Genomic DNA, 12103 nt, shown 5'->3' on the forward strand with positions numbered 1-12103 from the left:
TCAGTATGGATTTTACACTCAGTAAAACCTTCACTGTGGAAGGTTTTCCCATTTACTAAACACAAGATTTCATACACATATGAAGAATAAATGTAAATATCTTAGAATCCAGCATCTGATGTGAACCTATAAATAATATCCCTTTGCATGTCCATGCCTCTGACTCTGCAGCTTTGGGTTGCTGTGTGAGAATGTGTGATTTAGGAATGGTCTGAACAGGAAAACCGGGCTGATCACATTCACTGGTCTGATGTGAGGGGAATAACCATGGTAATTAATGCACAGGAACTCTCTTTTCACCACGCAGTGAAAAAGCCCAAAGCTAAAGGAAGCAGAGAGCAGTTCTCCGTGCCTCCACAGCTCGTCGCTCTCTCACGCCACAATGCCAGGTATTTCCCAGCCTCAGGACGCAGAACTGATCCTGTTCCCCTCCCCGGAGCCCTTGGTTTGCTCAGGCTGCTCCAGGCGGGAGCTGCTCTGTCCCAGACATTTTGTCACAGTGGGAATTCCTTCCCCTCCACCCTCTGCATTTACACGAACACAACCCGAGCACAGAAAAGAGGGGGACTTTAAATCAGCCTAAGTTTACAGAGTCCAAACTGTTTAAAGTTAAAGTTTATTTGTATTCTTTGTAGGAATATCAATAAAAGTCCTCAAATGTATCTATATCTGTACATATACAAGAACCTTCAAAAATTATTCACAGAACAAAAATAAATCTTCTTTAGAACAAACCCAGGCAATGAAATGCAGAAATGGATCTCAGAGACCAAACAGTCCAGTGCTACAAGCATAAAAATACGGCTTGAAAAACAAGTTTATTCCTTTTTAAAGGTGTACTTTGTTGAAATAAAAAATAAATTATTTAGAGCTATCACTGTAGAATAGTTCTGTGTAGTAACACTCTTATTTAAGGCCCTTGAGACAGAAAATCTATTTTTGCAGGTAGGATTCCTGGCAGGCATGCTCTGTAAGGACATGCTCACTCTCCTGGGGGCTAACTTACTGTGGAGAAGGAAACACTTAAAAACATCACCCTAAATTTTACCCTTTTTCCTCTGGCAGACCATGCCCATCACCGATGGAAATGCACATCATGGTTCAACTGGGACAGGAATTGTTCTCCAGGAACAACACAGACATTTTTTGCAGAACACAAGCAGAATTCATCCACACAAGTAAGTATTGCTGACACATTCCATGGATGTGGCTGTAAAATTCAGGGACTTCCAAGTTAAAAGCATCATTACACAAGCATCAAAACATGAAATGAATATATCATGGGGGAAAAAACTCACAGCCAAACCAAACCAGTTACATGAATGCAAAATAAACCCCATTTCTTTGATTATTTATTAAATGGATAAAGAATTTATTAGTGGATACACCTCATATTCTCTGACTAGAAAATACACGCATCCCTTTCCATGCTCCTGTAGATTCCCTGCCTGAATTATGCCACTGGAGAGGAATGTGACAAAATGTGTAGCTGTATGGATCTGTGCTTTTGTAAAAAGCTGCCCATTTCAGATACACCGGGGAAGTAACAGCTGGTAATTCCTAGATGTGAAATCTATTTCACCTAAAAACAACAAAAAAAGGCCCGAATTCCTAGTTTTAAAGAACAGGGATTTACAAGTTGCTGCCTATGCCATGCTCCCTCTGTCCTCTCAGAGCCTGTCCCTTGTCACCCTGCCCACCTCACACTGCAGACACCACACACAACCTGCCAAGAGGTCACACACAAGAGGCTGCTCCATCTCCTGTCCTGCTGTGCTGGCCTCAAGCTTTTTCTGAGCACTCAAGAACCTCAGGTGGCTTTGAGGTTTGGACAGAACCCTCCTAGGACACTACCAATGTGGCCAGCACTTTCCTGTTCAGTCTGAGGAACATGAGTATTCCTCCTCCAGGCTATCCAGTATTTCCTGCACTACTTCATCTGTTCCCCAGTGAGAGCAGCAGCTCCTCGCACAGCATTAGCCACAGCCATCAGCCTTTGCTCAGAGTGTAACCCAAAGCCAGCTCCCCATCCCACGTTGCACCATTCACTCCCTCAGAGCCCACTGGCCATGAGTCTAAACCCAAACATGATCCAGCCCAGGCAGGGCTCCTGCTCCTGAACAGACATGTGGTTTAGTGCCACTTGGATTTTATCAGTCTGGACAAAATAGAAACTGGCATTTTCACATATTGTCAGCTTGAGGCAGCTGAAAGTTTTCTGGAAGGCTGCTTGGTAACAAACTAGGAGAGACAGCTGCCTGCAGGACTCAGGAGCAGTGTTTGGTGCTGCAGCAGATCAATTCCAATCTTGCAGCACTGACTCTGCAACCTTCACCCCTCCAGGGTCTGCAGGCAGCGACCCCTCAGTGGCAGAGCTGAAGGAGCACACCTGGCACCTAAGGGGAGAAACTGGAAAAGCAGAGAAACAACCAGCCTAGCAACGAGCTGTGAGACCAGAGAGAGGGGTCAGGCTTTGAGAGAGCTGCTGCTTTTTCCTACAAGCATTCTTCAAGCTTGAGAAACACACAGGAGAAGGTACAGTATTAGAATGATGCACTACCAAAGACCTCACCAATACTGGGGCAGGGATTATTTCCCCTCTAAAAGTGCAGGCTGAAATGCTGCCCCTATTGCAGAAACCAAAGTGGACACCTTAGCCCTCAGCATCAAACCACACAGGTCAGCCAGCAACCTCTGACATTACCAGAGCACTGGGGAGCTCTAGGGAAAGGTTTCCCAAAGTGATGGTGGAATAACTCTCCTAGAATACATCTGCTTCTGCCTTGTTCTGTCAGTGCAGCCCCACAGGAACTCACTCACACCTTGCTCACAGCACACCCACATCACCTGCATGGTGCCACAAGGGAGCAGTTCACATGCCCAACCCAAAAGGGATGGGAACATGTTCCCCCATGCTACAGCTGTGCAATTACAGTACATGGCTACAGGACATGCAGATCCCAAAGAAAGCCCACACAAAGTGTTTGTGTAAAAGAGGCCCTCACATGACAGCTCAACACAAACTGGAGAAGTTGCTACGGCTGCAATGCCTGAAGGGAGAAAGGAGAAACTTAAAGGCACAGTTTGAGGAATAAAATATCAGAGGTCAGCAAGGATCTAGAGCTGGAAGACAGTTTGGAAAGTATGGAAAAGTAACCACTGCTGAGCCAATGCAGAGCACAACCCCAGGTGTGTCAGTGCCGGTGGCACCGAGTCCTGGCCGAGCAGCCGGAGCAGCTCTGATCCCAAAGAGCCGAGCATTAATCCCAAATCCCAGCTCGCAGCAGTGCTCCAGAAGGCCTGGCTAGGATTGATGCACACACGTGCTACAGCACAGGGGTCTCTGCACCAATGCACAGAACACACGTGGGTAGTGATGGCAGCTTGAGCATTGTCACACCAGAGCACACACACTGCTCTGCCACCTCCTGCATCAGCCACAGGGCTGGGAGGAATTCATTTCCAAAAACCAGGCAAACCTGGCAACAGACACCAGGTCTGGGTCTTGGTATTGCCAATAATTCATGTGCAGGGAACTGGCTTAGACACACTTGCATTTCTCATGAGACAATCCCACACCCTTTTTCAAGGTTTTGTCTCAAACTGAAGTAAACTTCCCCAATTTCCACAGCATGTGTGAATAGTTAATCACACTCGCTGTTATCAGCATGTTTCTGTAATTAACAATTTCAATCAATGCTGCAATAATTTAATTTACTTGAAGAGTCTGAGGGCTCAAAAAATGCACAGCAAAAGCTGGAAGTAAAAATTCACACTTGACTCCAGAATCTGGGATTAAAAGAAAACCAAAAAAACTCTCGGATTAAATATTGTGGCACTTGATGAAATCATGAGAATTGACAATACCAAGCCATTTACTGTTCATCTGTTACAGGTTGTGAATGTCACTATCTCCCAGGAGAAGGTCACTTAGGAGTGATATCCCATTCACACAGAGTCTGGAATCATGCTTCTATGAAACACAACTGAAAGGAATTGGAGACAAAAGCTTAGTCAAAACTCCTGAAAAGAATGGCAGTGTATAAAACTTTAAAAAAAAAATCCCTTTAAATTATCTGGAGAAAGGAAAATTTCAGCAGAAATGGAAGATCTTTCAACAAAGGTGCAGAAAGCACCTTTCATTGGAACTACGCTGGTTAAGCAAGTGGCTGAAATAGTGAAAATAAGCAAGCATTAAAATACAGAAATCCTCTAGAAAAAGGGACTTTTGCATATGGAATTTCCTGTGCTGGGCATGGGCACCCTTTGGTTAGCCCTTTCCCAAGAGGATTAACCTGTCTGTTCCTGATGGAGAGCAGAGAAGGAATTCAGGGTGCCTCTGCAGGGGGTGTACAGTGGGGATTGGCTAGAAATCATTAAAAAAGTATTTACAGGTCTGTAAATCCTCCAAACAGAAAATATAAAACTGCATCAGAACTGGGGTAAAAAAGAAAGAATCCTACCACAAAATCCTGCAGATTCCCTCTGTCTGACAGGAAGCCTGACTGTGCAAATTCCAGGAATCCAGCTTGCTGCTCCCAATTTGTACCTTCTTCAGAAAAGCTGTTTTATGACAAAGTCCTATTTGAAGTAGGTACGGGACACAGCAAGAGCCAGTTCTCTTGCTAAAACGTTTGCTATCAAGTTTGCATTCAGCTAAAGACCAGCTGGGGAAGAGGGGAATAAACCCAGCTGGTGAGTTTTCCTATGGAATTCATTTCACTCCATTCATGTCCTTTTATCAGCCAGTTGCTGCCTCAGCTCACCCGCTGCTCACCTCTCTCACCCACCACACACACGCACACACACTCCCCTCTTCCTCCTCCCAGGACTGCAGTGCTTTCAACAAGAGAAAAACAACAACAACAACAACAACAATGACAACAACATAATAATAATAATAATAATAAAAAATAGCAATAATTAAAAAATCTACAGTATTCACTTCCTTTTGGTATATTACATTGGCATTTTCTGTACACAACCCAAGAGCTCCCTCTATTTACACAGTGATCCACAAGGACTTATTCTGGGGAGCCTATTTCTCCTGGCCCTGAGTGGGGAATTAAAGCCCACCCTTCAGAGTTGCTGTTTCAATTTTATTGAATGTACAATACTATCTTGAAACAATTTAAAGTACAATTTTAAAATACAATTCTAAAACAACTTTAGAACAATCTTCAAACAATACAATCTTCAAACAATACAACTTTCCTTTTACAGAAGAACTATGTGCAACAATCAGTGACGGTGAGGGGTCTTGGCTCTGCTCCGTCTTGCTCTTCCACGGAGGTGGTTGGCAGCACCTGCAGAATTAGAAACTGCTGTTCTTAAATTCACCATTCTCCGTGATGGAAAGCTTGGGAGGGTTGCCATTCCGGACGTGCATGGTGTAGCGCTCCTTTACCTGCGTCAGGGCACTCATCAGGCGCGTGTTGGCCGAGTCCAGGAACACGATCCGCTTCTCCTGCAAAGACACCCCACAGCGTCAGAGCTGCCGCACGCCCGGCGCCCTCGCTGGGAGCGGCCTGGCTCTGGGCAGAGGCAGCTGGGCCAGCGGTCCCTGGTGAGATGGGCTGTCTGCCTCTTTCTGTTTTCGGGGTGCCACGGGCTCCTCTGCGGCCGCTCCGGCCCTCCGGGGCTTTTGGTGCGACGAATCCGAGTTACAGCAGGGAATCGATCCGGGTATGGAGGCTCCACCCAGCCAGGCAGGGTTTTGCCACAGGGGAGTGGGAGGGGGTCGGTGTTAATAACAATGGTAGCCAATTTCCATATTACATTTTAGAAGTACGTTAGAAAAACAGAAACAGGCAGCAGAAAATAAAAGTGGTGGGGGGGTTTCATCTGGCAGAGAAAAGTGCAAGTGGTATCTGCCGACCATCGTCTCTGTGCTTTGGATGGAGTGTGCTCAGAGTAAACTCATGGGATGCTTGAAATAAATAAGTAAATAAATAAATAAAAATAATAAAAAAGCAGAAAATGGCAGCCTGCGGTGACGGTGCAACAGCAACACAGAGAAGCAGCAGCCAAAGCTAACGCTGAGGGTTACTGGAGGTGAGGAGGAGAGGGCACTGTGGGTGGAGGGAAGATGCCATCGACAGAACACAAAGAACAACACGGAACACGCTGCTCCTAGACCCATTCCAGCTCGGGGGGCTCCTGGGCTCCACGAATGCCTGGTTGATTGTCCTTGCACAGAACGTGCCAGCCTCTCTCGGAGCAGACAGCTCAGGGATGTGTGCTGTTAAATTGACATGACCCATCACCAGACCCAGCCTGCTAACAGTGGGATATCTGCAGTGGGATACAGCACTGGACGGACAAGCCAAGGAGTTGTTGGCATAATCAGGAATGACAATTTCCATCTTTCCCCCAAAAAACTAATAATAATGCAGCTGCAGAAGGCAGTGCTAGAGAAAGCAGGAAGGTAACTGTGCTCTCCATGCCACCAGCTGATTGGCTTTTGTTCTTTGAGAAGGGAAAATGTCTAATTTGCTCAACCAAAACAAGTTGCACATGGGAACTCTTCCCAGTCCAGCCCATTGAGAAACAAAATAGAGGGAAAAATGATGCATGGGAGGCATAAAGATTAAGGAACACTTCAGACACTGCTCAGGAGACTCATGTGCTACCAGAGCCCCTTGGGATTCAGATCCCAGCACATCAGTGCGTGCCACAGCACTAATCAGCAGTGTCTGCTTTTCTCAGCAAGCTCCCCCACAGGGGTGAGTGCTCAGGTGCAAAAACAATGCAGAATTAAACTCCTGATTCTGTTACAGCCCTGAAGATGCCGAGCTGTGTGTAAAGCCAACAGAGGAGGAGAAGGCACAAGGCCTGCCTTAGCCCTCATCCCAGTCCAGCTGATGGGAGCAGAGAGAACACTGAGCCGAGGAGTTACAAGCCTTTTCTCCCATGCTGAAATGAACCCTGCAGAACACAACTGCCTCAGAAGAATGTGCCCCTCAGCCAGGCAAAGCTCCTACTCCTCTGACATTATTTCACCTGGAACACACAATTTAAAATGAAAATTTTCCTTCTGCAACTTTTACTGAAAAATTTCTAAACAAAAATCTTTCCAAAGAGTTGAAAATGAAGGGCTGGGTGTTTCCAGACACTGCTGAGCACTCACTGAGCCAGTCTGCAGAACAGCTGGAAACCCACACTTGGAAAATCAATCTCACAAGGTTGGTGAGTAGAGGCATCTTCTCACTGAAAGGAAAATTGGATCTCCCAGGCACGTCTCTAACACACTCAGGGCACAAGGAACAGGAGGAGCTGGAATGGGTAGGAGGTCAGTGTGCTGGGCCAGGACTGGGTACTGCTCAGCTAGAGAACTGATTGGGTTTACTTGCCTGTTGGAATTATCTCATCCCCATTTATGACCTGTAATTTAACACAGCGGAGATGTCACTTGCAATAGCAACTGGGCCAGTTCTCTTTGCAGCTGCGCCGCTCCGAGGAGAGAGTCTGGCCAGACCTATCCCTGCTCAGGCACCAGAGCCAGGGGAACAGCTCGTGTCTGTGGGCATGGGGGCAGTGCTGGGAGCTGCACTGCATCCCTCAAACCATCCCAGGCTGGTGTCCCTAAGAACAGGATCCCAGGTCACTGCTGCTCCTGGCAGCCTTTAACTCTTCAGCCGGGCACGACGAGTCGGGTTTCAGCCCCACTCGATGAATCTCACATAAAAAAAACACCTTTCCTTTTCTAGGTACTGAAGGAATCACACTAAATAAAATCTTCCAAGCATGACTTCAAGGGATTGCTACAGAAGCCAGCAGACATCTAGGCTCCCCTGGTGAGTCTCTTCTGAATCTTTCACCAGTTTCCTGCTCTGCTCAGGTACTTGAGGAAGGGCAGTGACAGCTGCACTTCCCCCATGCACTGCCTGACAGTGAAGCAGGTGAGGTTTGCCAGTGACCTTTCCTGACTAGGAAAAAGTGAAATCATTAATGCTGTTTTGCTCCTGTTTTTTCACTGGTTTCCACCACAGGCGATAAACGCTGCATCACCTGATGAAGTGTGACCAAGGACTACACCCTTCCTGCCCTGAGGGTTTGAAGGTCTCACAGGTCAGCAGTGGTCCCCTCTGCCAGCTGGTGACAGTGGTCCATGCTCCACCTTGCTAGCCCATAACCAACACCAAGGCTGAGAGCCTCCTGGCACACACAGGTAACAGGCAAGTTTCTTACTCAGTCACAATCTCTCACCTCCAAAAATCACTTTGCATGTTTGCCCAGTGCCCTTCCACCTTCTTGAGGCAGATGAAAAATGCATCCATCCATTTCAGAATCCAGGCTGCTGCCTGGATGAGCTGCCATTCCATGCTTGTAACAGCAGGATGCCCTGACTGTGCCTATCTCCAAAAAACACAGCTCTTTGCTGCTTTACATTTTCCCTGCGGTTCCACAGGAGTTAAAATATTTCTAATACCTCAGTGCCATGTTTAACCATGTTCAGCTGAGACTCCCACCACCACTCTTTGTGCAGGGAATAACTTAGGTTATTCATGAAAAAATTATTAAAGACAGTTTCCATATGGAAGTACTGAAAAGCCCAGAAGCAGGAAAGAGACCCTCCAAATGCAAATACCACAAACATAACACTGCAGGCAGATACAAACCAGTCCCGGGTTCTGTTGTGGGATCAGCACAGACACAGAGGAAAAGCTGGAATGACCCCACAGGATACACCCACATGCAATTCCCACTGGGTTCCCCTCCCCACAGCTGCCCAGGGTGACCGAGGTGGGAGCTGCAGGTTTGTGGGAAATGGACATTTCCCCAGGACTGCCAGGATGGCCAGTGGGGTGAAATGCCACACGTGACATTCCCAGGACAATGCTCCATTGCAGCATTCTCTTTCCTGGACTCCACTGTCCGAAGCCATGCTATTGCTGGCACAGCTGAGATGCATGCACATGGCAGCTAAACTATGCTGGGGTGGGGCACAGCTTTCCCAGAGGTCCCAGGTCCACACTTGGAACAACATCTACACAATGCACTGCTATTCCTTTACTCCCTTGGGATCTCACAAAGCAGCAAAGGTTTTGAAGATGTGATCAGTCTTGGGATTTGTTGCCAGGCTGCCTCAAAGCCCAGTTGTCTCTCAGAGGCAATAAGTGACACGTGTCATGCTGGAGGCTGATACAGCTTGGAAGATAGAGAACAGTGCTGGGGCAGGAGAGAGGGGCCAATAACAGGTTCTACACACAGGTTCTGGGAGATCCTGAGCTCTTCACCTACCTGTGCATCAATGATTTTCTGCTTCGCATCAATAACTGCTTGCATCTCAGCGTGATCCTTCTTCAGTTCCTCTTCAACAGCCATGAGTCTGATGGGCAAAGAGAGGGACAAATTAGGACAGGTTAATATTCCCAAGTGTTTCAGGTACTCTGGCCTGTTGGTTTGATTTCTCTGCTTCTCCTGGCTCTCCAAGAGAAGAATTCTGCTGCTCTCAGGAAAGCTTATCTCTCCATCTGACACTACCTTGTTATTTTCAGAATGGACACTGCCAAAACTGGCACTGCTCTGAAAAACTGATTTCATGTACAGATTCCAAACAACAACAAAAATAGAGACCTAGACTCAGAGACCTAAGTTGAAAATTCCTAAATATTTTCTTTTACCTTCTTGACAATCTCAGGCAAGTTTCCACACCTGCATCCCCATTTCTTCAGCTCCAAGCATAGAGTGGCACAGGGGAAAACCCAGTCCCGAGCTTTCCAAAGCCTCACCTGCTGATGATACTTTTCATCTGGCTGTCCTTCTCCTCCTGCTGCCTGCGCAGCCTGTCCTCACTGTCTTCCAGTCGAGATTTGTAGTCTGTGAGCAGCTTCTGCATCTGCTGCTCCTGCACCAGGAGCCGCCGCTCGTACTCCTCCAGCCGGCGGCTGGACACGCGCAGGCGCTCCTTCAGCTTGGCGATCTCCTGCTCGTACTGGGGGTGCCAGGTTGCCAGGTGCAAAGGAAAAAAAGGAGGAAATCAGATCCCTATAATGCTCTGCTGCTCTTTAGGGGAGTGTTGCTTTTTTTTTTTTTAATGAAAAATAAGGTGATTGAAGTAAAGGAAGTGAGAAGCAGGGGCGACCGTAGAGAAGGAGCATCCAGCTGCTCCCATGCTGTGGGTATCACTCTGCAGTACAATTCCAGCAGTAGGAGGGCTCTGACATGGCTCCTCATCCTTGACTGGTCACATCCTGCCTTACTCCAGACTCCAACAGTTCTCAGGTAGATGCTGCTAACAGTGCTCAACTGCAGAAATGGCCTGGGGTCCCAAACTTACAAACCCAAACCTGTGTAGGACACGAAGCTCACTCTTCAGGACCTAATCAATCGGCGTGGGTCAGAGCAAACCAGTCACTGCAAACTAGAGCCTGTCAGGCTACTTGGCTGAGCTTTTGTTCTTCTTGTCTCTCTGGGCAATCCTTTCTGCAATAGTGCCATGAATCTCAATATATTCCTTTGTTTTGGGTTCATTCACCTTTCCTAACAATGCTATGTTTCTGTTTCTTTGTCCACTAAATGTTCTGCTCACTCCCTGCGTTCTCAAAATACCAGACCTCTTACACAACAACTCCATCCCCACAGCAACACATGGCTGTATAACTGTATTCGGAAAAATGGGATCTACTCCTAAAAAAACTTACACTTTCAAAAACCGATCATGCAGATTTCTGTGCAGCTCAGAAACTTTGCAGTACCTGGCTGACCAGCGTTTGCCTCAGGAGAAGCCCGAGACAAAAATCTGACTGCTGCTACTGATGAAAGCTGAGCTGTAGCCCCTGCATAGTCCCTGTGCATGTCCTAAGCTATGCTCAGTGCATAAAGTAAATAAATATAGTAAAATAAAGTAAATCCTGATTTACTTTATTTACAGAGTTAGTGATCACTGTAACCAATATAACCTGTGTGAGAATGTGTGATGCTGTGACAGCAGGGCCTGAAAGTCCCTCTGAACTCGCTGTGGGGTGCACAGTACTCAGAATCAAATCTACCTTCTCAGCATGCTTGACTTCGTCCAGGTTCTGAGCCATGTCCTTCTTGGTGTCCTCGTACTGGCCATTGTTGAACACCCACGCCGCCGTCCTCTCCACTGGGGACAGCGTGGCAGAGTCCACTGGTGACTGCACCTGGGGCAGAGACACCTGGGTGTGAGCATCCCACCAGAGGAACTGCACACAAACCAACTCTGACATCCAGCTCAACTGGAGGGGAAAGATACCCATGGATCTGGCAGCCTCAAAGGATCCCCAGAAGGTCTCCTGCAGGCATACTCCAACCTGCCTTGACTTTGGACCTACAGCACCTACCTGAATCCCTCTAAAACCAATCCACTTCAGAAATTTTTTTTCCTCCCCAGGTGAGCTTGTCTCTGAAAATATTGCTTCCCAATCCTGTACACATCCACCTATTCCCTTTGCCACACTGTCAGCAAGGCTTTCTCACCCTGCCACCTCTTGCACAGAGAACACACAGTGACAAAGCTCTGCTCGCAGCGAGCTCAGAAGAGACAGGTTGGTTTCCCTGGAGTGCAGAGGAGCTGAACTTGGGAGCAGCTTCCTCAGCCAGGCTGGGACAGACTGCAGTGGAGCCTGGGACTGCACAGCCTGGATCTGGGACAGCGTGGCAGGACTTGATGTGGCAGGGAGGTGGGACATGATCACAGCAGTGCCTGCCAGGTTTGGATGGTCCAGGGCCAGGGCCAGCTGAGCTGACTGGGAGAAATGTCCAACCTCTTTAGAGGCTCTCTCTCTCCTCTTCAAGGGAATCCAAAAAGGGAGCCAAGAAAAAAGACAAGAAACTCTCTGCCTGGCTGGGGAAACATGGCTTGCTATAAATTCCAAGCAATTTTCATGGACAAAGACAAGTTTATAAGCGCAGGAATTAGCATAATTACTCCTGAAAGAGCAACATTGTCTTATGTTTTTGAGAAATGCAAAAGATCAACTTCTCCCCAGCTGCAGCTTCTTTTTGTGCCCAGGCAGCTCTTCAGCTCCCTGCCTAGCCCAGTGGTGCACCCAAGTGCACTGTGCTCCCTGGCTGGAGCTTCTGAAGCCCCAGTCTCAGCCAGGAGCTCTCCATGGGGGGAAAAGAGCTTCTTTAG

The 12103-nt window shown here is 47.5% G+C and overlaps 1 protein-coding gene across 17 annotated transcripts in view; it reads right to left on the reverse strand.

The window, feature by feature from the left end:
• Positions 1 to 597: 597 nt before the first annotated feature.
• The window catches only part of RASAL2 (RAS protein activator like 2), a 161972-nt gene continuing 150466 nt past the window's right edge, over positions 598 to 12103 (reverse strand). For 10 of the 17 annotated variants that reach the window (XM_030279569.4, XM_072932967.1, XM_030279573.4 and 7 more), the window contains 5 exons: positions 10995 to 11129; positions 9735 to 9937; positions 9244 to 9331; positions 7353 to 7383; positions 598 to 5467 (listed from right to left, as the gene is read on the reverse strand). In XM_030279569.4, coding sequence (XP_030135429.4) covers positions 5337 to 5467; positions 7353 to 7383; positions 9244 to 9331; positions 9735 to 9937; positions 10995 to 11129 — 588 coding nt within the window. In that variant the 3' untranslated portion in view covers positions 598 to 5336. The remainder of the gene's footprint in view (positions 5468 to 7352; positions 7384 to 9243; positions 9332 to 9734; positions 9938 to 10994; positions 11130 to 12103) is intronic. The other 7 variants (XM_030279570.4, XM_030279572.4, XM_030279565.4 and 4 more) reach the window with 3 other exon arrangements.

The sequence above is a fragment of the Taeniopygia guttata genome, chromosome 8 (genome assembly GCF_048771995.1).
Source record: "Taeniopygia guttata chromosome 8, bTaeGut7.mat, whole genome shotgun sequence".
Taxonomy (NCBI): Eukaryota; Metazoa; Chordata; class Aves; order Passeriformes; family Estrildidae; genus Taeniopygia; species Taeniopygia guttata.